Raw genomic sequence first — 27,184 nt, forward strand, 5'->3', positions numbered from 1 at the left:
ACAAGAAGACTGGAAGATGGGATTTCTGAACATCAAAAGCAGCAGAAATATGAGATGATTGGACCCTTACTGAGCTCGAAACATGGGAACCCCCAACAAAATTTAAAATTTGGCAAAATATTCAGACTACATAATATGTATTGGTATAATTTGGAATAATTAATGTGATATGATTGGATTGTTAAATGGAAAACTTAATAAAAATTATTATTAAAAAATAATAATAAGTGGGCCAACCTGACTGGAAGAATCCGCAACCAGAAAGAGGAGGAGTATCAAGAAGATTGGAAGAAATTCAAATAATACTTAGCCAAATATTGTAACATAAGATAATTAGAAGATACTTTGAAGTATCAGATAGGTTTAGGATTAGAAGAAGAATGAATTGTAAAGCATTAAGGATTAGAATACCAAGAAAAGAGAAGAGGATAGTAAATTGAAGGAGTTAATTTTATTAGAAATATAATTTTGGAGAACTGTTACAAGGTGATACAATGAAATTCAGTTAGGGGGGATTTGAGGAAGTCAGTTAACAATGAAAGTTAATTTAGGTTTTAGAAGCAATAAGGGTTTTTATTTTTTCTCTCTCTTTAGAATTGTAATGTTTTCTCTTTTGTGTGTTTTGTATGTTATTTCTGTTATAAATATGGAAAATTAATTTAAAAAATTGAAAATAATCAAAAGGGAAAGAAGTGTGCAGGGCATCGAAATGTGCAAAGACTGAAGTATCCTGCTCTCTGCGATCATCATCTGAGGACTTTCTTTGTGTGCCTCCTCCATGAGAGATCCAGAGGGTAGCAACAGGAGAACGGGCCTTTTTAGCAGCAGCTCCCTGTTTGTGGAATGCTCACTCCAGGGAGGTTTATCTGGCATGTTCATTATGCATCTTTAGGTGTCATGCAAAAATGATCCTCTTCAACCAGTCCTTTGGTTGATTAATATTATATGGCCTTTTAAATATGTTTGTGGGAGATGTGGTAATTGTTTCATTTTGACTACCGTATTTTTCGTCCCATAGGACGCTCCGTCCCATAGGACGCACCTACTTTTTTGGGGGGGAAATAAAGGAAAAAATTTTTTCCTTTATTTCCCCCCCAAAACCAGGTCGGGGAACAGTGGGATGGCGGCGCTGCGCCTCCCCGCTGTCCCCCGAGCTTGTGGGGCTGGCTGATGTCTGCCCGGCGTGAGGGGCGCTCTGCTTCAGGGCGCCTCACGCGCCGGGCGGCAGGCTGCGGACACCTGCGCGAAGCACGGGGCGTCCTCCGGAGGGCCCCCGTGCTCCGCGCTGCAGGCTGCCGCCCGCAAGCCTTGCGTGCCCGGGGGGAGTCCCCCCCCCAGTGCGCAAGGCTTGCCGACACCTGTGCGAAGGACAGGGCGTCCTCTGAAGGGTGGGACTCCCAGATTGCCCCTTTTGGGGAACTTACACTAGTAGAGCCAGAATCACAGAGTGGAAGGCGAGTGTTTAATTAAAACATGAAATAATGTTACATCTGAAAGAGTAATGCCTAAAAATCAGCTGTATTAAAACGATGACATTTCTTTTATGTTTATAATAGGGTACTCCAATATCTGAACCCCATAAAGCAGGTCTTTATAAACAAATAGAAAGAAAAGTAATAAAAACAAAAATTTGGCAACAAAGCATCTCAGCTACTGTCAAAAACTGTAGAAATAGAAATCTATTTACTGGGATTTGCAACCCTGAAGGGGTGATATGTAATGAGACAATGGAGATCAGCAATATATTCAGAGGATATTATGCTTCTCTGTACTGATCTGACAACCCACCCCCAAAATTAATAGATGATTACCTTTCTGAGGTAGATTTTCAGCTACTGACAGATGAGCACAGACAGCACCTAAACCAATTCATCTCTCAGGAAGAAGTCCTAGAAGCAATTAAGAATTTTAAATCTGGAAAGTCTCTGGGATTGGATGGCTTTACAGGAGAATTTTATTAAGCTTTTGCAATGAGCTTGTCCCATGTCTAATTGAAGTGCACAATTCAATCCTAGAACTGGGGGATATACCACAAATGTGGCGTTCTTAAAAACTGATATAACTTTTGAAACCAGGGAAAGACCCTACGAGAGTAGAGTCATATACAGTAGGCCAATCACTCTCATCAATGCAGATGCGAAGTTGTTCGCAGCAATAATGGTCAAGCGGAAAGTACTCTGCAAGGATACTTTTCGTGTGGACTCCTTTATGCCGACATGGGTCCGATGACCAGGCTGAGGCAACAAAGAGAGGTCAGAACCTTTTTTTTTTTTTTTTACAAACACTGACAGGTTATGGGCCCAGTGTTTCTGAGCATGTGCAGAGTGCAAAACGACTGACAGCATCTCAGCAGGGAGCTGGTGAGTCCTGGTGGTGTATGGAGCCAGTGGCTGTGCGTTGGAGCAGTTGGTGGCAAGCTGTAACTGTCTGCAGTGACGCTAGAGTGGCTAGGATCTGAGGATGAGGAAAGCACTCAGCGTCGGCTACTCACAGAGCGGCTCCACCAGTTGCAGAGCCAGGTGGGACCTGGAGGGTCAACAGAGGCAGCAGCTAGAAGCCGGTGAGTGCCAGCCAGGAGTGTCCAGTTGGACTCTTTAGAGTCAGGAGAGCTTGCTGGAGGCCCCACAGAAGAGGCTCAGCAAGCACCAGCAGAGATGGCAGATTTCCAGTCTTCCCAAGTTGTAAATATTGGGGGAGGCATCCCTTTTGAACTTGTCTCAGAGAGCAACTGGCTGAGTTGGTTGATAAAAATGCAGCAGTTGTTAAGGAGAGATGGACTGTGGGACTGTGTTGAAACGGAGGTTTTGAGACGGGACTCTACTGAGAAAAAATGGCTGGATGAAAGGGCTCGTGCCCAAATTATGCTGTTTTTGAGCAACTCTCAGTTATTGCATGTAGCAAATGCCAGCACAGTGTTTGAGTGCTGACACCAGATTTCCCAAAGACAGTGTGTGATGATAAATTTGATCAGCCTGAATTGTATCACTCAAAAATAGGATCACTGTTGTATTTAAGCCAGTGGTCAAGGCCAGACATTGCATGTGCTACAAATGTTCTGAGCTAACGTGTATCTAAACCCAGTACTGCCAATTGGTGTGCTTTGAAAAGGCTTATCAGATATCTCAAGGGGACATTAAATGTATGTTTGAAGATATCTAGTACAAAAGACGAAAAACTAGAAGTATTTGTTGATGCGGACTGGGGAAGCTGTGTAGCGACTAGAAAATCTACAAGTGGAATGGTTATGATGTTTGCCAATTCCATAATTGGATGGAGGTCAAAGAAACAAGGATTTGTTGTGACCTCATCCTGTGAGGCAGAATATGGGAGCCTGTCGCTAGCATGCAATGAAATCATGTGGTTTATACAGATACTAAAAGATTTAGATTGTAAAGTAGATTTGCCTATCCAAGTGTATGAAGATGGCCAATCGTGCATTGCTTAGCGGGCTCAGAAAGAATGAAATCCGCATCAAAACATATTGCTATCCGTCATGCAAATGCTAGAGATTTTGTACAGAATGGGGTAATCAAACTGGAGTATTGTCAATCACAAGGTAATATTGCTGATTTGTTTACTAAGCCTTTGCCAGCAACATGTCACAATGAATTGATGACAAAACTGGGTTTATGTATATAGTGTATGTATGTATTGTATGTATGTATTGTTTCTGTTGGGGTTTTTTGCATTTAAGAAACAGAAGGGGTGTCACGGCTAAAATGGCTGCTGCTTCTTTAAAGCTGAAAAAAGCTGGGTCAGCATGAGTCAGCGGCCTACACCGGGTTGTATATATAGAGTGAGAAATGTTAGTTTGGTGTTGGGTTGGTTTTGTTAGTTGGTGAAAGCTGGTAGTGTTGATGTGTACAGTTGGTCAGTCGCTTTTGTAGAAAGACTTTTAAGAATAAAAGCAGAAAGTACTCTGCAAGGATACTTTTCGCGTGGACTCTTTTATGCTGACAAGGGTCCGATGACCAGGCTGAGGCAACAAAGGGAGATCAGAACCTTTTTTTTTTTTTTTTTTTTTACAAACACTGACAGTTCCTGCCAGCGAGAAGCATCTCAGGTGTTCTCAGAAGATCATTAAACGTTATACGTGAGTTGAATAGAAAGAGAAGTGCTGGCATATTACTCTCTCTTGATGCTGTTGGATAGAATTGATTCATTGTTTTTGTCATGCCTGCTAAACAAATTGAAATTTGGATCTAAGTTCTTGCACCTCATTAACTAAACTACAAATCAAAGGCAATCATTTCAATCAATGGCTTTGATGCTCAGGCTATAGATCTCTCAAGTGGCACCGACACGGCTGCTCTCTGTCACCATTGTTGTTTGCATTGGTCATAGAGGTACTAGTCATCCAACTACAGAAAGACACTTCCATAGAGGGGGTCATCCTGTGGGATGAGGTACACAAAGTGAATATGTTTGCAGATGACACCCTCTTATTTTTGCAAAATCCAATAACAGCCCTTGAGCCACTTAAGCAACAGTTAGAAAGGTATCACAGGGTAGCACGATTGCAAACTGACTATTCTAAATTCGCCCTCCTTCCTATCAATTTAGACGACACTATGAGAGACTGGTTACTAGTTAACTCTCCATTTGTCATAATGCATGGAGAATTTAAGTACTTAGGTATTAGCCTTACTGCAGATACAAGACAACTGGGATGTAGAAACTATAGGGGACTGAATAAAGGCATTCAACAAGAACTTAGGAAATGGATACATCTCAGCCTTAGCTGGCTTGGGCGAATACCCGTGGTTAAAATTTCAGTGTTACCTAAATTCCTATTTTGTTTTCAAGTTTTGCCTATTCCCATCTATCCTCTTCAGCTAAAGAGATGGCAAAAGAAACTCAATGTGTTTGTGTCGGGATTCTTGCCTTTAGATTCCTGCACACCTTTTGCATCTCAGAAAGCACACAAAAAATTGCATGACCCAGTTTTCTATGCAGTTCATGTACACACCACTTATGAACTGACAAATTCTCCTGAACCATCCGAGCTGCTTTAAGAGACTTGTCCTGCATTTCATACAGCCCATTTCCATCTTTGCATGGCCACATACCTGAGTTCCATTCTTTATCAGACAACCATCCTGCATGAACTTAACACTATACCCTGCATTAATCAAACAGCTTACAGACAGTAAACAATAGTCCAAACTGCTGACAAACAGAGTCTCTGGTAGAGTAGTGTTCAAACACTGAAGGAAACATATTCCCTGGCCATCAATCTTGCTTCTACGATCATCAGCAAGATAAATTGAGTCTTTTCCGTCGGCTGGCTTCCCCAGGGTCTTAAAGTCATGCCGACTGTTGCAGATAATCCTGCTGCTGCCAGAGTCCAGCAACCATGTTCCTCGAGGTATCTTCCTCTCCACTCGAGAAAATGCAGACACAAGTTGAGCAGAATGCGTGTTCTTCTTCCCTGAAGAGAACCCCTTCTGCTTACGTTTCTGTGTCGATTGCTGTCTCTGCTCCATGTCGTCTCCTGGAGGTTTTGCCCTGCATTGACATTGGAGATGCCCGGGTTGGTTGCATCTATAGCACCTCCTCACTGCCATGGCCAAGTCCAAACCTTGGTGTTGCTCCATTGGCAGATTCTGGCGCTGGCCCCCTCAGCTGCAACTTCTCCGCCCTTGGAGTTCAGCCTGTCTATCTGACCTTCTTTCAGCTTCTTTGGTCAATCTTCCAACAACATACTCAAGGGTCAGACCTCAGGGACGCATACTCTCCATGCTGTTAATCATGGGCAATCAGTTTCAGGCAAACTGGAAAGGATAATGTATGTTTGGTCAGTCTCATCATAACGCTTACCTCTCTGCTGTAGTTGAAGAAACAGAGATTTCAGCGTTTGAAGATGAGTTGCCAAACTCTCACCTTCTTTCATAACAGTCCTGAATGGCCTTCTGGTCAGAGAAATTATAGTTCCAGCAGTTTCTCTGACATGCATTGTCCTTAATTCTAGCACTCAAACACTGTGCTGGCATTTGCTACATGCAATAACAGAGTTGCTCAAAAACAGCATAATTTGGGCACGAGCCCTTTCATCCAGCCATTTTTTCTCAGTAGAGTCCCGTCTCAAAACCTCCGTTTCAACACAGTCCCACAGTCCATCTCTCCTTAACAACTGCTGCATTTTTATCAACCAACTCAGCCAGTTGCTCTCTGAGACAAGTTCAAAAGGGATGCCTCCCCCAATATTTACAACTTGGGAAGACTGGAAATCTGCCATCTCTGCTGGTGCTTGGTGAGCCCCTTCTGTGGGGCCTCCAGCAATCTCTTCTGACTCTCTCTTTAAAGTCTGACTAGACGGTCCTGGCTGGCACTCACTGGCTTCAAGCTGCTGCCTCTGTTGACCCTCAGGTCCCGCCTGCCTCTGCAACTGGTGTAGCCGCTCTGTGAGTCACCTACTGTGGTCCTCTAGCAGTTCAAACTGTTCCAGTAGCCGACACTGAGTGCTTTCCTCATCCTCAGATTCTAGCCCCTCCAGCATCGCTGCAGACAGTTACAGCTTGCCACCAACTCCTCCAACACACAGCCACTGGCTCCATACACCACCAGGACTCACCAGCTCCCTGCTCAGATGCTGTCAGTTGTTTTGCACTCTGCACATGCTCAGAAACACTGGGCCCATAACCTGTCAGTGTTTGAAAAAGAAAAGGTTCTGGCCTCCTTTTTACTCCTTTGCCTAGTCCTCAGACCTTAGTTGGCACAAAAGAGTCTTTGAGAAAGAGTATTCTTTCAGAGTATTGCTGCTTTTATTCTTAAAAAGTCTTCTTCTCCAACCACGACTGACAGCTTTTACACACACCAAATGCAACCAGCTTCCAACCAACCCACACCCAACCCTAACATCGACCACTCTATATATACAGGTACAATTTGGTGAAAGGTTGCATGAGTCATTGTAGACCGCTGACTCATGCTGACTTAGTTCTTTTAGCATTAAAGAAACAGCAGCCACTTTTTAGCCATGACAAGCAATAGAAGAAATTCCCCTGAACATATGGGAAAATAATATCTGAGATACAGTGATGTCTTAACATCTCACCAGACAGGAGGGCAATTAAAGGCATAACAAATAGAGACACTTTCCAAGAAATGTGGAGCTCTTTCTTTAACTCTGTTAATGACAAAAATCAAGGCCTGATTATACCAGCTGCTCAATCTTCTCAGAGGAGAGGTTTGAACACTGAATGTGTGAGCTTATGTCTAAAGTCAATGGAAAGAACAAACATTATTAGATGTACTGCTGGATAAGGGTTTAATGGTAATTGTTAATGTATTCGTATTTGTTTAAAAACCAACAAAAATTGTTTGTTTTTTTGTTTTTTAAATTACACAAATTGAGGCGGATGAAGAAATAATTGGTTGGGTCATATTCAACTTATCTTCCCCTCCCTTTCCAAATATCCTGACTGAAATACACTATGGTTGAATGCCCAGCAAGGGAGATTGGAAGACGATGATACAAGGATAACATTGCTAAAACGTCTCTTTTTCCTACACGTTTCATTTGAGGATTCTGGGATAGCTCATTTTCAGTGTGCAAAGCAAGAAGCACTGCCTGTTTACCTTGAGGCTGGGTCAACTGGAAAAGGTATATGCTGCAAACAGAGTAGGGATGGCTGAATCTGTCAATTTTTGGTTTCTCTCTGTTTCTAACCCCACATATTAGGTTCCCTGGACTGCTGTGAGCCATGCTGTAAGATCTAGACTTCCTCCATGCAGGCTGAATTTGTAAATAGGTGAATAAACCAAATTTATTAAAGTACGAGAATCTCCACTGTCTATTCTCCAAAGGGACACAGACCCTGTGTGCATGCCTGGGAATCAATGGGCTCTTGCCAGTCCTCAGCAGACAGAGGGGCAGGCACCCGACATTTGTATCAATGTTGTATTTTTCTTGACGGTGGTTGGTGTAAGTAGCTTGTTCCTTGACTTGTTCATTCTGTTCAAGGCAGAAGGGAGCTATAAGCAAAGGGAGACAACATAGTTGTCAGAATTCCTACCTTTTATCCTTTGCCAAGAACAGGATTTATGTGATTCACCATGCTACTATGCAATGCTTGCTATTACCTCGCGCAGCATGTTTAACTGCATATGGGAATAAAACCTAGTTGTATCGTTTCCAAAAAGCTTGTTTTCTTCATAGGGTGTCACGCCCATCAGAGTCTCTTAAAACATCACAAAGGGATGCATCACATTAGGAGTGAAACAGCCTATGAAAGAAACCACGAGAGAACTTCTGCTGGTCCCATGGAGAGGTAACTGATGTAAAGGGAATTTAGGCTTATCAGGAACGTAAGTAAAAAGTTTGTGTTTCATAGACTTGTAGCGTTGGAAGAAACCCCAAGGAATCAGTACACGGACCCCCGTCAAACTGGAAACCATACCAGACCCTGCTAAGCATTGCAAATGTGCTAGCAGTTGTGTTATTTGTCTGTCCGTGAACAGGGGTCAGCAGAATGTTTGTGTGTGTGTGTGTATAAAAACCAGTTGTATGAAAACTATAGCCTGTTTACAAACTGTCAACTTAAAACACAGCTAGGGTGTTCTTTTTTCAATCAGGGTTTATCTGAAATTGGTTTAAGGGAAAACTAACCAATATACAGTATTTCATAAGAAATAACATGACATTAGCCACATATAGATGGTGGCTAATGTCATGAGTAAACAGATCTCCAAACCAGCAATAGGAGAGCACTGGATGCAGAGCAAACCCAGACTTAAATATATGCAATATAAAACACTTTGTTTTAGTCACAACTGGAATTTATCATTCTTCTAATACCAGTAGAATCATAGAAGGTAAATGGCCCCTGGATGGTTAAGTCCAGTCAAATGTGGTTATGGGGTGCGGCACTCATCTTGCTTCAGGCCGAGGGAGCCGGTGTTTGTTCATAGACAGCTTTCTGGATCATATGGCCAAGCATGACTAAACTGTTTCTGGTGCGATGGAATACTGTGAAGGAAGTCAGAGAACATGGAAACACTGTTTACCTTCCTGCCACAGTGGTAACTATTTATCTACTTGCACTGGTATGCTTTTGAACTGCTACTGTAGGTTGGCAGAAGCTGGGACAGAGCAACAGGAGCTCACCCCATTGCGCGGATTCAAACTGCTGACCTTCCGATCAGCAAACCCAAGAGGCTCAGTGGTTTAGACCACAGCACCACCCATGTCTCTTAGAATCAGAGTTGGAAGGGACCCTGAGGATCATCTGGTATAACCCCCTGCACACTTCTTTCCTTAAGGTCCACAAATTGGGGGGGGGGGGCGCTACATAGGGGAAGCTGTTTGTACACAGATCTGCAGAAGAAATATACAACTCTGCAGTAATATAATGCCACATATTTTTACTCAACTAGCTATTTAGACATAGGGTAATCTGGTCATCAATATATTTGAACCTTAATTGGGCATTCCATTTGAACAGCAAGACTCTAGTGTGAAGGGAGCTGTTTTACTAATGTGCAGGGTTTCCGACACAGAGATAGGAATCCTGATAAATTCAGTGGTGCTCACTTCTGAGTAGATGGGGTTTGTTTTGCAGCCATTAACTTTATCTCTAAGGTGTCACAACACTCATTTTTTTATTTTTGCTGCCAAAATCTAACAGGGCTACCTCCAGACATCTGTGATCACACATAGAAGGCAATTGGTTTTAAATCTTATAATAATGACAAAAAGAGGACAATACATATGTATAAAGCCTCCATAGAAAATAGCAGGACAGAGAGCAATGTACCGGGGAAAAATGGAACAGCAGTTGAATGAAACCAGCTTGCTTTGTGACTAGTGCTCTTTCCCAAAAAAGAACCCAACCATGAAGTTGTTACAGTAAGTCACTGGGCGACTCAGGGCAACCCTGAACAGATGCCAGTTCTCCATGGTTCTTGTTAAGTTGTGGGCGAACATATCAGACGACACAGCGATTCTTCAAACAGCTCTTGTTTATTCAAAGGCCAGAACAGAACTGAACTGAGGAGCTCAGTCAGCCTGCTTATATAGAGCTCCAGAACAACGTAACTGTTGCAACTTTCTAAAACTATCCAATCACTGAACGTCACTTTCGATCCTTCATTTGCATGCAAACTATCCAATCACTGAACGTCACTTTCGATCCTTCATTTGCATAACTATCTACAGTATCCCACTGCTGGCCCAGGGTGAGAACTTCAGTACATAACAGTTCTGGTGCGCCCTCTCCTCCCCTCGTTTTCTTAGATTCAGGCGGATGACGAGAGCAGCTCAGAAGGGCCTTGCATAAACGCACATGAGTGCAATGGTAGAGGCTTCACTGGAATGCTTAAAGCCCACCACCAGTACACGTGAAAAGGATATACGAATTGGCCCCTCCATGTAGCTTGACAAATTGTGGCTAGGAACGGCTAGGAGTGGAGTCATAGATTTAAAAAAGGGGTAGACTTGCACACGCTGGCCAGCTTCTGTTTTGACTCGAATTGTTCGTTTGGGGCTTCTCGGAATTACATAAAGACAAGAAGCAGGTGGAAGGAGCATCAGCTCACAATGGCGCCCACCTGAGAGGTGCCAGAACTACATTCTGACTGAAATGTGATGAATCATACATTACTAATACAGTGGTACCTCCGGTTGCAGATGGGATCCGTTCCGGAGCTCCAGTTAGATCCCAAGGTTTCTGCAACCGGAGATGCGTGCTCTATGCATGCGTGCGGTGCGACAGAGCACTTTTGCGCATGCGTGTGCGGCGAGACCCGGAAATATACTTCTGGGTTTGCTGGGTGCATATCCCGAAGGATACGTAACAAGAGGGGCACGTAAGTAGAGGTACCACTGTATTGTACATCCCAGCAATGAATGTTGAAAAAACAATATGTCTACTTGGCAAGTTATAATGGGAAAACTAGAAAAATAGTAAATAGCATGAGATTTCATGAATGTCTCTGGGGTGGCAATTCAAACTAATGTACTGCATTTTCTGTTTTCCAGGTAAATGGTGGGGGGGAAACCATTACGACTGTGGAAAATTCCACTTGATTTCTTTCTTTCATTGGCATACACTTGATGCTTCAGATCAGGAAACAATGAGCTGCTTTACTCAAATGCTGGAAAACTGGATTAGTTTTCCTTATTTAGAAGACTACCTGACCTCGGTGGTTCACCCTCTGTGGTTTTTTGTGCTTCTGATGTTGTTTTATTCAGAAATATTGGTTTTCTGGTTTTTTTCCTCTTGTGCCTCACTATTGTTATATATTTACAAGAAGATGAATAACCACCAAGAAAATGATTTTTATAGCAAATTTTGGGACAAGCCAAAGCAAGTTATAGCTAACGTTGTAGATACATATGGAAAGATATGGCATGGTGAGTAAAGGTTTCTTTCATACCAATTATTCCATCTTATGAGCCACTATACTTTCATAGTACTGAGCATCAGAATTTCAGGCTTCAAGCACTGGAACAATAGTTGCCACAGTGCATCAGGAGCGTAGCTCTGAACCCACCTTGGGGTCACAATAGCTACAAGTTTGATTTGGCTTCATAAGGCTCAAAACAAAGCCATCAATATTTATTTATGTAATAAGCAATCATAAAGAAATACAAAACTTTTTATGAGGTATGAAATTAAGACATATCACAGAAGAAAGGGTCAATTGGTGACTGCATAAACACCATACATTTAATCACATTTAAAGCATGTCTCGTCTCCAAAAGAAACTTGGGAGAATGTTGCTTACAGCCAGTGCTTTTTTTCTGTCGGTACGCATCATCGGTACGTTGTACTGCCACCTCTTTTTCCCCTGCCACCATCTTGCTGCCACTTGCCCATCCCCCACTCACTCCCCCTGCACCTTTGACGCTTTCTCCTCCAAAATCTCTGCTGCTTCCCTCGGCTGCAGTCATGCCAGAGCCGAGGCACTTTGGCCATTGTAAGAGCCATGCCAAAGCACCTCCAGGAGGATTCCCCTGCAACCATGGGAAGCAGCAGTGATGGAGGAGGAGGAAGAAGCAGCAAAATAGTACCTCGGGTTAAGAACTTTGCTTCAGGATGAGAACAGAAATTGCACGGTGGCAGCGGGAGGCCCCATTAGCTAAAGTGGTACCTCAGGTTAATAACGGTTTCAGGTTAAGAACAGACCTCCGGAACGAATTAAGTTATTAACCTGAGGTACCACTGTAGCTGTCTCAAAGGCTGGGCAAAAAATGATTCCACCTATGCCCAAACGTAAGCAAGGAAAGAACATTTCAGGAGAGTAGGTGTCCCCCTTCTTTAATTCTGCGACCACCAGAGTAAGCTCTGTTTCCTGTGGATGATAGCCTAGCACCCACAATGCTTGAGCTTTTTACCTGACCTTTAGTTTTTCTGAACCACACTGTTTTCCTCCACTAAAAGATGGTGATATCGTATTTAGTTTCATTAAAGCAATATTTATTTGTTAAACTTTGTATTATTTTCAGGTTATGAAGTTATGGACATGGACCGTCTCCCTAAAGGTCCAGGGATTATTATTCTCTACCATCCACCTTTTCCTATCAACTATATATTATTTCTGACTAAACTTTATAAAAAGAGAGGGTTACATTGCCATTCAGTAATTGATCACATGTTGTATTGGACGCCAGGTAAATGATTTAAATTCAAATCATGCCTTTTTAGATAAAAATGTATAAACTATGACATAAAACAAAGTGATTAAATATAAAACAGTGCATCAGGCAAGCAGGTAAAAAGCAACAGAAAATAAAATACCACCGATAGGTGAAATTGCACTCAGTCTCACTCTATTGCTTACCAGAAAAAGATTACTCCAAGAACATGTGAGCAAAAGAGGAACTAGCATAAAGGTCACCTTTCATGAAATCATGGTTGAAGAAGATTTGCAGAGAGCTGTACTTGTGATCCATAATAGTGCAATATCATTTGAATAATGACACTTGTATAGTATTCACACTATTTCCTAAATAAGAGTTATATAAAGTGCATTTTTCTGTTTGGGGTTTATTTTTTTAGGGATGAAGATGATGTCTGATGTTGTCTTCTTGAGAGATTTCACGAATGCTGAATGTGTGGAAATTCTGAAGAAAGGCTATTTATTGGGCATTATACCTGGTGGAGCTAGAGAAGCATACTTTAGTAATGATTACAGCTTAATGTGGGGTAACCGCAGAGGTTTCGCTCGGATAGCTTTGGAGGCGAAAGTGGTGAGTGACCTTTGGGCAATTTACATTGACCTCAAGATATCCTGGAAATGGCGTATGACATAATGTGTTAAAATCCTTGATCTAGCATCCTAAATAGCCAAGAATGGCAGACATCCTGTTTTGGTGTCAAATGATTATCTGGAGAGCCAGAAATCAATGGCATTTAGAAAGAAAAACAGCTTTTCTTTCTTTTTTCTCTTCAATTCCTGAAAATCTGGGGGACAGCTTGTGAAGTTTCTTCATCTGAGATATTTGAACTGAAGCCAATTAAATAATTTATGAGTTGCCTGTCATTATAATACCAAATGTGAAGCATTCTTCCTAGTCTTTAAGAAAAATAAAGGCAGGACGGTTGGGGGGAAGTAGTTTTCCAGTTCTCGCCTTTCTTTTCATTGTTATTCCATCTTTTATCTTTTAGCCCATCATCCCTATATTTACCCAAAACATGTGTGAAGCATACAGGACCATTGGAAAGACAAGTGAGCTAAATTTCCTATGTTCCTTGGTTGACCAAGAGCTCTGATATCAGGGAATAAACATTTTAGTATTTCTTAAAAAAAGAATATCTATTTATTACCTACTAGTAGAGTTTATTCCATGTACACTTATCTGCAAAAAGCTGTGCTGCCTGCCTCAGAACTGAGTCCTTGCTTAGTTTCCCATTAAATTTAAAACAAAGCTACAATAGATAAATGTGGTAGCAACCCTAACATGGAGGGGAACTGAGCAGGAAACAAACCATATTCTGCAGTCTATTGCACAACCTATGACCCTGATTGCAAAGTATGAGAAGAGCTGACTGAATATCTTGCATCTCTTTCCCCAAGCACTTATATTATTTAACTCTTCCACGCTGTGATGTATGGATTGTAACGGCTAAACACTCAGAATGCCAACTAATTTGAAATTCTTTCCTAATCTTCTTCCATTTCATACACAGGTCTGACAAAATGGCTGTATGAGAAAACTCGATGCGTATTCCTTCCCACCCTTGGAGGGTTCCCAGTGAAATTGAGGACATATGTTGGAGAACCCATCCCATATGATCCAAATATAACTGCCACAGAGCTGGCTGAAAAAGTAAGTGAACCCTACACTTGGAAGTAAAGAAGCAGAATATTTTTTACCCTGTTTGTTTCTCTCTCTTTCAGTTCTAAATTGTATTCTGCGTACAGTGGTACCTCAGGTTACAGACGCTTCAGGTTACGTATTTTCCGGTTGTGTACCACACCGAACCTGGAAGTTCGCGCTTTGCACATGCGCAGAAATGCCGAATCGCGACCTGTGCGTGCACAGATGCGGCGCTGCAGATTGCAAATGTTGCGGGTTGTGAATGTGCCTCCCGCACGGATCACGTTCGCAACCCGAGGTTCCACTGTATTCACTTCCTCATTCTATACGACCAGAGATAGGGTTCATTATATACACTTTTGTGCATTATTTTCCTCGCTCAGTTTTTCCTCTTCTTAACTTGTTCAGACTAATTGAATGGGAGAAACTATGCATTTTATCTAGTGCAGCACAGAGAGATCTGCTCACACAATGGAACTTTTTCTCCCCCACTATGGGCCCCAGAACTGGGCTCCAGAGGGTCCCTCTAAGTCACCCCAGTGCCAGTTTTTGAGGGTGGTGAGAGGGCTGAAGAGGAAGACAATTCATTGTACACATGGATGTGTGTTGCATGAGCCAAACTGCACTGTTGGATACAGTTCTCTTTAACAGCCATGATTCCAATCCAATGAGCTACCTACCCTGAATCTCCAACACATTTTTCGTTAGGGCTGTCTAAAAGAATGTCAACAATTTTGGGGCCTTCCTAAATGAGAAAACCAGGGTAAACATGAATACAATGGGCTGGATTCACAGAGATATCAGCGGTTGTAATGTAGAGTTTGCTGGCCCTGGCTCCTCTTGCTCAACCCTCCATGCCTAAAAAGCCGCTCTTGAGTGTTGATACACAAGGCCTCTCACGCAACACATCTCTGAATACAAATGACTGGATTTACATTTGCAGCATCGTCCCTCAAAATAAATTCAGTTGCTTACATTTACATTTTTGCTGGAAAGAAGGAGATTCTGGATGCCAAAGATTCTGATGCCTTTTGCTTTTTCCTCACTGATATTAATAACTGTGAATATCTATTTTGTTTTTCTTTCAACAGGCAAAGACTGCACTTGAAAATCTTCGGGACAGGCACCAAAAAAGGCCAGGAAATATATTAAGAGCACTTTTAGAACGATTTGATAAGCATGACAAAGCCAACTAGTCCATATAAAACAAACCATATGTTTGTAATAGGAAAAATTAATAATTATGTAATTAAAGCTAAGTTAACATGCATAGAATTGTGCTGGATTGTATATGAATTATTTGGAAGGGTCCCCAGCTCAGTAGCTCAGCACCTGCTGTGTGTGCAGAAGGTCCTAGGTTTGGAAGTTACAGGTGCTTTCCTGCCCTATCCTGCAATAAAATATTGTCCTGCTCCGTCTCCACTTTGTGTGTGTGTGTGTGTGAGAGAGAGAGAGAGAGAGTGTGTGTGTGTGTGTGAGAGAGAGAGAGAGTATGCTATGGCAGGCAGAAAGCGGGATTGCCTTCCCTCGCCCAGACATGAGTTTTTCGCTTTTGTGCCACAAAAGGGAGAAATGCTGTAAACTGAGGGGGAAGATTCAAACTGGCTGCCTTATGGGAGAGGTTGGATGGCCACCTATCACAGCTGCTTGAGTTGAGGCTCCTTCTGCAATATACAAAATACTACTTCACAACCCCGCAATCTCACTTGACACAATGAAAAAACAATGGGAACATGACATAGGTTACAAAATAAACTCTACCCCATGGATTACAATTTGGTCCAAACCTCCCCAGCCAAAAGAAGAGAACTCACTTTGAAACTTATCAATAGATGGCATCTGACCCTGAGGAAATTGGTGTTAATACATCCAGGAACCTTATCAAAATGCTGAAGAGGCTGTACCTCTACAGGCACATACCTTCACATGTGGTGGGAATGTTCCCGAATCCAACCCTTTCGGACAGCAGTCCTACAAAAAATATGTAACATAACTAAGGAGGTATTGGAACCCACTCCAGAATTGGCCCTATTTTCCAAAACAATAATGTTTACTTACACCACAAAGAGCTTATAACCCACCTCCTCTCAGCAGCCAGAAACATCTTAGTTACGACACTGAAAAATTAACCGACAAACTAAAACTGACATGAAGACAAAAGAAAGAGGACACCTTCACTCTGGTATGGCTCCCTTTTGTTACACACACAGCTCAAACTGACAACAGTGATAGCAGGGATATACCAACAGCATTCAGCTCAATATGGCTAACTTGACCTAATATTTCACACACACCCTTCTGCAACTTCAAACAAATCTCACTACAGTTCATCAGAGGCAATAAAAGGCAAATAAACACGGCCTGCCCCCAATCTTCTCTCATCATCAATGTAAACCAGTAAATATACAGAAAGAGAACCTACTCAACTGACACTGGCATAAAACTCCATAACTACCATCTATGGACCAGCAGCTTTTACAGCCTCAGAGGTTCCAGAATTATTAAAACAGCAGATCAACTCACATATAACAAACAAAAAACAAACAAACCACTATAACCTTATACAAGTGTTTATTATAAGTATACCAGTTTGATAGGCAAATATTAAGAGAGGAGCAGAATAATGAATTAGGGATGTCAATCTTGGCCAAGCAATGAGAACCTGTGCTAAGTTCTACAACATGGGGGTCTCTGGACCTTAGACTAAGAGTCATACAACAAAAAATATTATTTAGAATTTACTGTACTTGACTACGTTTGTTTAGGAAAGGGCTGTCTATGGCATCTAGCTGCTGGAGATTTAATAGGGGCAATGCTTCAAATTTCTTGACGAGCTGTCTGTAGTAAAATCAGCACAGCATAATTTAATTCCAACTATCAAACGGATGGTATTGGAGATCTCAGATAATGCCTGGAGCACACGTCCATTCACCCCTTTTGGTGTGGCAGCATTGCAGGACGGTAGAGGATCCACTGGGCCCCAAAGAGGGAACCATGCATTCGGTGCCCTTTCTCATAGGTGGTGGGGGCTTATCAGGAGCTGGATCCTGGCATGCACCCTGCTTTGGTGAATGAGGATGCAGGCTGGGACTTGGGCTGTGCCAGGGGGCAGTGCCGATGGAGCAGAAAGGCTTCCTTCAGGTCCACCCCCTGGCCATTTAAGCAGCCCACAGCTGCAAGAATTTATGCTCTTAGTCTTGGCAAGAATTGAGTCCCAAGGGCCCCTGGATGCTTTGCTCATTCTTTTGGGGGAAATGATTTCCAACACATTTTTCGTTAGCTATTGCTTGTGCATCATCAATCTCCTAAATGGGATGCTGTTTCACAGAAGACAATTTTAAACACAGGTGCCATCTTTATGGTAAACTCTGGTATTACATTATAGTGCGACAATAAATCATTTTTAAAGAGTGCTGCTGGTTAGGACTGTCTAAAAGAAGCTCAACAATTTTGGGGCCTTCCTAAATGAGAAAACCAGGGTAAACATGAATAAAATGGGCTGGATTCACAGAGATATCAGCGGTTGTAATGTAGAGTTTGCTGGCCCTGGCTCCTCTTGCTCAACCCTCCATGCCTAAAAAGCCGCTCTTGAGTGTTGATACACAAGGCCTCTCACGCAACACATCTCTGAATACAAATGACTGGATTTACATTTGCAGCATCGTCCCTCAAAATAAATTCAGTTGCTTACATTTACATCTTTGCTGGAAAGAAGGAGATTCTGGATGCCACAGATTCTGATGCCTTTTGCTTTTTCCTCACTGATATTAATAACTGTGAATATCTATTTTGCAACAACATAATGTAGTCCTTTGTTTTTCTTTCAACAGGCAAAGACTGCACTTGAAAATCTCCGGGACAGACACCAAAAAAGGCCAGGAAATATATTAAGAGCACTTTTAGAACGATTTGATAAGCATGACAAAGCCAACTAGTCCATATAAAATAAACCATATGTTTGTAATAGGAAAAATTAATAATTATGTAATTAAAGCTAAGTTAACATGCATAGAATTGTGCTGGATTGTATATGAATTATTTGGAAGGGTCCCCAGCTCAGTAGCTCAGCAGCTGCTGTGTGTGCAGAAGGTCCTAGGTTTGGAAGAGGTCCTGCCCTATCCTGCAATACTCCCAGAATCCCCTTTTTGGGGGAACTTGCATTAGTAGAGGCAGAATCAAAGAGTATAACGGGAAGGCGAGTGTTTAACTGAAACATGAAATAATATTACATGTGAAAGAGTAATGTCTATAAATCACCTGTATTAAAACAGTGGCACTTCTTTCATGTTTATAAAAGGGTGCTCCATGATCTGGCCCTATAAAGCAAGTCTTCATAAACAAATAGCAAGAAAAGTAGAGAACATAAAAATATAGCCAGGCTTGGTGAAAAAAGTGACGGATCTAACAAAAACAGCCAACTCAGCTTTGAATCTGAGTCTCGGCAATCCACGTGCAGTTAAACAGCTAAAGAAAACTGTCCCAGACTTACATCTTAAACCTGAGGATTACTGAAATTGGGATCAGAATCTGAGATGGAGTGGGGTGCTAGAGAAAGAGCAGGGGGCAGACATGGCTGAACAGTTTGTATGTGGGGTAGGTAGGGTTGCGCAATATATCAATAAATCTTTAGAAACCAGTTTGAAGAGCATATCCCGATGACCATTTTGAGCTTGTGACATATCACCAGAAGGAGCCTGAGAAGGTACTCGCCTGCCTGCCTGCAGCTTCCTTCCTTCACAAATGGGCTGCCTCCTCCCTTCCTCCTGATCACTCCTCCTGCCCACACCCTCCCCTCCACAGTCCAGCCACTGCAAGGGGCTAGAGGCAATTGCTGAGGAGGACCTGCTGCCTGTGATTTTAAAGCACATGCTGCTCGCTCCTCTACACAGCCCCCCTGCCTCCTGCAGCCACAGCCGTAAAAAGAATCAACAGTTATTTACTTAAAAGTAGGAAATAAAATATTGTCCTGCTCCGTCTCCACTTTTGTGTGTATGTGTGTGTGTGTGTGTGTGAGAGAGAGAGCGTGCTATGGCAGGCAGAAAGCAGGATTCTGCCTTGCCTTCCCTCTCCCAGATATGAGTCTCTCGCTTTTGTGCCACAAAAGGGAGAAATGGGGTAAACTGAGGGGGGAAGATTCAAACTGGCTGCCTTATGGGAGAGGTTGGATGGCCACCTATCACAGCTGCTTGAGTTGAAGGGGGATTCACACTATCCATGCTTAACCCCATCCCCACTAATCCCCTTGTCTCACTATCCATTATCAGTCATGCAGCCCAAACCTTTCACATAGAAACATGGCAAACCAAAGGCCTATACTGTCTTGCAGACTTCTACAAAAGCAATAAACCCATATCAACACAGGAATTACAGGATAAAATAGGAGGCATTTAAGTATCCTGGCTAACGCACCATCAACTGCACACATTCCTAAACAACAACAAAGCCTTCTTTTGTCAGCAGAGGGACATGGTAGGGGGGTGGTATGTGCAATATACAAAATACTACTTCACAACCCCGCAATTTCACTTGACACAATTAAAAAACAATGGGAACATGACATAGGTTACAAAATAAACTCTACCCAATGGACTACAATTTGGTCCAAACCTCCCTTTAAATCCATCTCAGCCAAAAGAAGAGAACTCACTTTGAAACTTATCAATAGATGGCATCTGACCCTGAGGAAATTGGTGTTAATACATCCAGGAACCTTATCAAAATGCTGAAGAGGCTGTACCTCTACAGGCACGTACCTTCACATGTGGTGGAAATGTTCCCGAATCCAACCCTTTCGGACAGCAGTCCTACAAAAAATATGTAACATAACTAAGGAGGTATTGGAACCCACCCCAGAATTGGCCCTATTTTCCAAAACAATAATGTTTACTTACACCACAAAGAGCTTATAACCCACCTCCTCTCAGCAGCCAGAAACATCATAGTTACGACACTGAAAAATTAACCGACAAACTAAAACTGACATGAAGACCAAAAAAAGAGGACACCTTCACTCTGGTATGGCTCCCTTTTGTTACACACACAGCTCAAACTGACGACAGTGATAGCAGGGATATACCAACAGCATTCAGCTCAATATGGCTAACTTGACCTAATATTTCACACACACCCTTCCGCAACTTCAAACAAATCTCACTACAGTTCATCAGAGACAATAAAAGGCAAATAAACACGGCCTGCCCCCAATCTTCTCTCATCATTAATGTAAACCAGTAAATATACAGAAAGAGAACCTACTCAACTGACACTGGCATAAAACTCCATAGCTACCATCTATGGACCAGCAGCTTTTACAGCCTCAGAGGTTCCAGAATTATTAAAACAGCTGATCAACTCACATATAACAAACAAAAAACAAACAAACAAACCACTATAACCTTATACAAGTGTTTATTATAAGCATACCAGTTTGATAGGCAAATATTAAGAGAGGAGCAGAATAATGAATTAGGGATGTCAATCTTGGCCAAGCAATGAGAACCTGTGCTAAGTTCTACAACATGGGGCTCTCTGGACCTTAGACTAAGAGTCATACAACAAAAAATATTATTTAGAATTTACTGTACTCGACTACGTTTGTTTAGGAAAGGGCTGTCTATGGCATCTAGCTGCTGGAGATTTAATAGGGGCAATGCTTCAAATTTCTTGACGAGCTGTCTGTAGTAAAATCAGCACAGCATAATTTAATTCCAACTATCAAACGGATGGTATTGGAGATCTCAGATAATGCCTGGAGCACACGTCCATTCACCCCTTTTGGTGTGGCAGCATTGCAGGACGGTAGAGGATCCACTGGGGCCCCAAAGAGGGAACCATGCATTCAGTGCCCTTTCTGATAGGTGGTGGGGGCTTATCAGGAGCCGGATCCTGGCATGCACCCTGCTTTGGTGAATGAGGATGCAGGCTGGGACTTGGGCTGTGCCAGGGGGCAGTGCCGATGGAGCAGAAAGGCTTCCTTCAGGTCCACCCCCTGGCCATTTAAGCAGCCCACACCTGCAAGAATTTATGCTCTTGGTCTTGGCAAGAATTGAGTCCCAAGGGCCCCTGGATGCTTTGCTCATTCATTTGGGGGAAATGATTTGAGCCAACAGAAGGTATTGATCTAACATGGGTTATAATCGAGGACTTGCAGACATTGCATAACCTGTACCACCCCAAGATCACATTCTCAGATGAGACCCTGTTTAGGCTGGATGGCACGCATCTTTCCTTATCAGGAAACAATATTTGGTTGCCAGATATAATTGAAGGTATTAGGGCGTGGATGTAGATGTAAGTGTTTTTCGGCAAGCTGTCTGCTCGGTTGGGCATTGGGGCAATCCGTTGTCTTCGCCTGCCCCTCCAAAGACTGGTGTATCCCATTAATGGGATCTGGGAAGCTATCACATTATTTCTCCCCTGTTGACAAATCACACTTAATGCAGGAAAGTACTACTTCTCTGTTACAAGGAATATCTCTCCTCTCGAAAAGAGAGTAAAACAGACCATCATATGTGTATTCAAACATTGCTCTGACAACTGACAAATGCATGCTGGATGTGCTGGTCCTGGGGGGGGGGTTACCGTGAGGCGTGGTCAGAGTACGGTCCTGGGCCGAGGGTCTGGAGACTGTCCACCATGGGCGAAGCGGGGTCCAAAGCAAGAAGCCGGGCGAGGTCGGGAACTCTGGAAAAACAGGTCTGGGTGCTGGCAGAAACAGGTTTCCAACGTCGTTGCTCCCGCAACCTGGGACTGGGCTGACTGGCCTTTATCTTCTCTGAGGCCAGGGGCGGTCCCGGCCCACAGGTGACCCGCCTCTCCTGGGCATTGGGGCAATCCGTTGTCTTCGCCTGCCCCTCCAAACACTGGTGTATCCCATTAATAAGGTCTGGGGGGAGTGGTTATATCTGCGTCCCCAGGCGGGGCCAGGACTGAAGGCACTCCCCCAGACAGCAGTCCCTGTGGGGCTCACCCTATTTGATGTAACTCTTAGGAACCCCCATCTGGATTGACCTATGCGTCACTTCTGGTGGGTGGGCTGGAAATATTTCGATTGCCCCATGCCCAAGCCAAATCTCTTTCATCTGTATTCAATAAAGTTGTGACCTGTTTTGATCCAAACCAATTTTACTGGTCTCTTATTTATCTGGGTTGGGGACTAGGGAGCACAACCCCTGGTCCAGCAAGTGGTTGGTCAAGTTTATTGGAGCAGGATAAGTAGGAAAAGGAGAAAGCTGCTTTTCAAAAGAATGTGTTATAGTTCTAAGCTTTCAGTTTATTGGAGTAGGATAGATTACTGAGGATGATTACTTGAGATTCAGTATTCAAACACAGAAGGTGTTGATCAAATCCACATATGCAGGCTGCTGTAGAATTAAAGAGACAAGTGCCAATGGAAGAGCTTTTACTTAGGCACTAGGATTCAATATTGTAAATCCGGCACTGCTTGTACCTTACTTGAAGGGGGAGAACCTACCAGGAAAGGGAGGTGACACACTTGTCACAAATCCTACCTTTAAAAAAAAAACATTGGAATTTTATTTACAACATAACATAAACCCCCCACCCCACAATACACAATCCACCCTCACTAAATGTGAACATAACATACAGTAAGCATAACATACAACAATATAAACAACGAAACAAAAGACTTCCTTTATCCTGTATCTGGCCTCCTTATTTACTTCTTATAAACTGTTTCCTTTATGAATAATTATTAAGATTTTTCTAATTATAACTTAAATATCCACAAAGTCTCCTGCAGACTTTAATCGAAACAAGTCCAGGTATGTATTTTAGGGCACTGTTTTGTGAAGTATTCTCTGCATTTCCCCCATGCTTTTTGAAACTCTTTTCTAGTGTGATCTTTAATTGCCTCTGTTAATCTAGCCCGTTCAATATACTCTAACAGTTTGTCTTGCCATTCTTTTTTGTGTATTTTTTTCCAGTTTTTAGCAATTAGGATCCTTGCTGCTCCTGTGGAATAGAGGAATAGTTTCTGATCTTTTCTTGCTATACCTGTGTCCATTATCCCTAGTAGAAAGCTTCTGTATTTTTCATAAAGTTATACTTAAACATTTTTTTAAGCTCGTCATATATTGTGTTCCAGAAGCTTTTGATTTTTTCACAGGTCCACTAAACATGTATGTGTCCCCTCTGATTTACCACACCTCCAGCACAGTTTTGTTTTTGTCTTATACATTTTAGCTATTTTGGTAGGTGTTAAAGTACCATCTATAAAACATCTTGATTAGGTTTCCCCTCAATACTTCACAGGCTGTAAATTTCCAATTCTTTCTCCATAGTTTTCCCCATGCTGTTAAGTTAATGGTTTTCCCAATATCTAAAGCACACTTGATCATTACCTGTTCATCTTTGACCTCCAACTTCAATAATGTATCATACATTTTTGATATTACCTTGGTTTTGTTTTATAATAACACTTTTTCTAATAATGAAGATTCGTTTGAGAAACCATTTTTCTTATCTGTCCTGAACACTTCATGCAATTGATGGTATTGGATCCAACCCGTAAGGTATTGGTTAATTTCCTCATAATCTTTAATTACCAATTTATTGTCTTTTTCATAATCAGATTTTTATATGTGGCCCATTCTAATTCCTTATCTTTCTTTTTAATTGTAATTGCTTCTCCCTTTAATTCTTAGACAATAACTGGAGTTATGTTACACAATATGTTATTCTGAAATATGAATGCTAATACAGGTGTGACTCCATACATTATGTCACTAAGCACTCTGTCTTTTTCACAATGCTTGGTTTCTTCATACAGATGAAGAAACCATAAAACCTGTAGGTCCTGGGTCAGCTCAGACTTCATGGCCTCTGTGGCAACCATGAGACCATCTCAGTAAATTAAAGGCCCAATATGAGATGGAACATACCCTAGTTCAGGTCTCTCCAAGGGAGTGGGAAGATAGAGATTCTTTTTTTTAAAGAATAATTTTTTATTAACCGACCAATCACATCAAATCAAACCAAATTACATAAATTCTAAATTACACAGCCAAATTTTAAATTTTTGTTGGGGGTACCCATATTTCAAATTCCGAAGGAGATCCAATCAACTTCTTGCTTCTTACTGCTGTTTTAATGTCCACAAATCTAACCTTATGATGTTCACAGTACTATCCAGTACTGGCCGGGCTCAAGGTAAAGAGGGAGAAGTGCCAGATCACTGTTCCACAGGTAGAGTTCCTGGGCTATCTTATCGACGCCTCCGGCCTTCACCCGACCACATCCGAGATCCGCGCTATCCAGCAGGCCCCATCCCAAAGAACAAGACGGAGTTGCAGGCGTTCCTGGGGCTGCTGAACTTTTATAACATGTTCCTGCTCCGCAAAGCCACAGTGGCTGAGCCTCTTCACCGACTCCTCAGCACAAAGACGCCTTGGTCCTGGGGTCATCAGGAGACGGCGGCCTTCAATGCGGTCAAGGCTCTCCTTTCATAGGACAGTGTGCTGGTACAGTACAGTGAATCCAGGCCGCTGGTCCTTGCCTGCGACGCCTCAGCTTTTGGCATCGGCGCTGTCCTTAGTCACCATTTTCCAGACGGAAGAGAAGTACCGCTCACCTACTTTTCCAGGACGCTATCTCCGACGGAACGGAATTACAGCCAGCTCGACAAGGAGGCACTGGCACTTGTGGCTGGAGTGAAGAGGTTCCATGAATACCTCTATGGCAGGACCTTTGACCTCATCACTGACCACAAGCCGCTCCTGGGCCTCCTCGCCAGTGATCGACCAACTCCACCGGTCCTCTCACCGCGCATGCTGCGACGGACTGTTTTCCTGGCTGCCTACCACTACCGGCTCGTCCATCGCCCGGGGAAATCGATGGGCCATGCCAACGCCCTCAGCCGTTGCCCTCTTCCAGTGTTTGTGGAAGACCTGGCTCCTGCTTCATCGCTCCTCCTGATTGAGGATCTTCCGGCAGCGCCTGTATCGGCTGCCACTGTGGCCTCCGCATCTGCCCAGGATCGCAGCATCAGCCGTGTGCTCAACTGGGTGTGGAGGGGGTGGCCACAAGGGCCTTTTGCATCGGAGTTCCAGCCCTTCGCAACCAGACAACATGAACTCTCGGCTCATCACGGCTGTCTGCTGTGGGGAGACCGCGTCGTGATTCCCCAAAGACTCCGTCAACGTGTCCTGGAGGCTCTACACGTTGGCCACCCGGGAATTGTCAAAATGAAGGTGTTGGCTCGGTGTTACGTCTGGTGGCCTAACATGGACGATGCCATCACTGCCTGGGTGCCCGCCTGTCAAGGGTGCCAAGAATCGAGGCCTGCGCCACCGGCAGCTAAGGGACACACCAGGGAGACGCCAAAGACACCTTGGTCGAGGGTGCACATCGATCTGGCCGGCCCCTTTCACGGCCAGACCTTTATGGTAGTGGTGGACGTCTATTCCAAAGGGCTGGAGGTGGCCCTGATGCCCTCCACCACTACTGAGGCCGTCATCCAGGTGCTGCGAGGCCTCTTTGCGGCGCAAGGGTGTCCTGATGTCCTTGTATCCGACAACGGACCGCAGTTCACGTCAGGCACTTTTGAGCGGTATCTTTTGGGACTGGGCATCAGCCATGCCCTAACGGCACCGTTTCATCCATCCAGCAACGGGCAAGCGGAGAGAATGGTGCGCTCGGCAAAAGAGGCACAGCAGCGGATCCAGGGGATTTGGTTTCAACGCCACCTAGGGTCGCGCCACAGCCTCAGCAAGAATTGTGTGGCCCCCCGGACTTGGCTACCAGTCCCCGGCGGTCTGGCAGAGTTTCCAAGCGCCCAACTTATTTAAAGGACTATATTGTTGGACATGTATCACGCCTTATCTCGATGGGGAGGGGTGTTATGTACTGAAGTTCTTACCCTGGGTCAGGAGGGGGATACTGTAGATAGTTATGCAAATGAAGAATCGAAAAGTGATGTTCAGTGATTGGATAGTTTTGTATGCAAATGAAGGATTGAAAAGTGACGTTCAGTGATTGGATAGTTTTAGAAAATGGCAAAAGTTACATTGTTCTGGAGCTCTATATAAGCAGGCTGACTGAGCTCCTCAGCTTAGTTCTGTTCCAGCTTACAAAATAAAGAGCTGCTTTGGAGAAATGGCTGTGCTGTCTGCTATGTCAACCCACAACTTAACAATTTCTCTCTGGAAAGCCTGTGGTTTTTATCTGCCTTTTAGTAGGTTTTAAGTGATTTTAATGAGTTTTAATTGGTTTTAACTCTTCTTCAAGGGATTCATGAAGTGACTAGGGAAGATTGTTCCAGTTCTATTTGCCTTTTACATCCCATGGATATTTGTTTTTAATGTGTTCGTGACTGAATCGCAGACAAAGTACTGCATGACACAGCATTTTTTGCAGATAAGGAAGATGAGATGCTTTATTATTGCTCAGAAATCTTGAAAAGCTGGTGATAAAGGATTGTAAGGGGGGGGAGTGAATAATAATAATAATCATTAGAAGATTGCAAAAGAGAAAGTTAGAATAAACTAATCATGTCAAACAAATTAAACAAGGCAAGCTATCACATTATTTCTCCCCTGTTGACAAATCACACTTAATGCAGGAAAATACTCCTTCTCTGTTTCAAGGAATACCTCTCTTCTGTAAAAAGAGAGTAAAACAGACCATCATGTGTGTATGCAAACATTGCTGACAATTGACAAATGCATGCTGGACTTCCTTCGCCTCCACCTGACAATACTGAACATGTACCGAATACCAGAGACCCTTTGATGTCAAAGCATGTCAGCCTGGAACTTTTTTGCTCCTGATCAAGCAATGCTTTACTGCAGGGGCAACTCCTGAAGAAGCTTTTCAACCAGCTGCCTGCAGTAAAATCAGCATGGCAGGATTTAATTTCAGTGATCAAACAGATGGTATTGGAGAAAATGCCTGGAG

General features: G+C 43.1%; 1 protein-coding gene across 1 annotated transcript; it reads left to right on the forward strand.

Annotated features, from left to right (window-relative positions):
* Positions 1–1,461: 1,461 nt before the first annotated feature.
* Positions 1,462–15,541, forward strand: LOC310682445 (DGAT1/2-independent enzyme synthesizing storage lipids-like). The gene is made up of 8 exons (XM_083451336.1): positions 1,462–2,560; positions 8,162–8,314; positions 10,982–11,356; positions 12,452–12,616; positions 13,005–13,195; positions 13,614–13,674; positions 14,136–14,275; positions 15,358–15,541. Exons 3-8 carry the CDS (start codon positions 11,077–11,079, stop codon positions 15,460–15,462), a joined length of 942 nt encoding a protein of 313 aa, XP_083307462.1. The 5' UTR covers positions 1,462–2,560; positions 8,162–8,314; positions 10,982–11,076; the 3' UTR covers positions 15,463–15,541.
* Positions 15,542–27,184: the final 11,643 nt, after the last annotated feature.

This window comes from Podarcis tiliguerta, assembly GCF_965153285.1.
Source record: "Podarcis tiliguerta genome assembly, chromosome: 7".
NCBI lineage: Eukaryota > Metazoa > Chordata > Lepidosauria > Squamata > Lacertidae > Podarcis > Podarcis tiliguerta.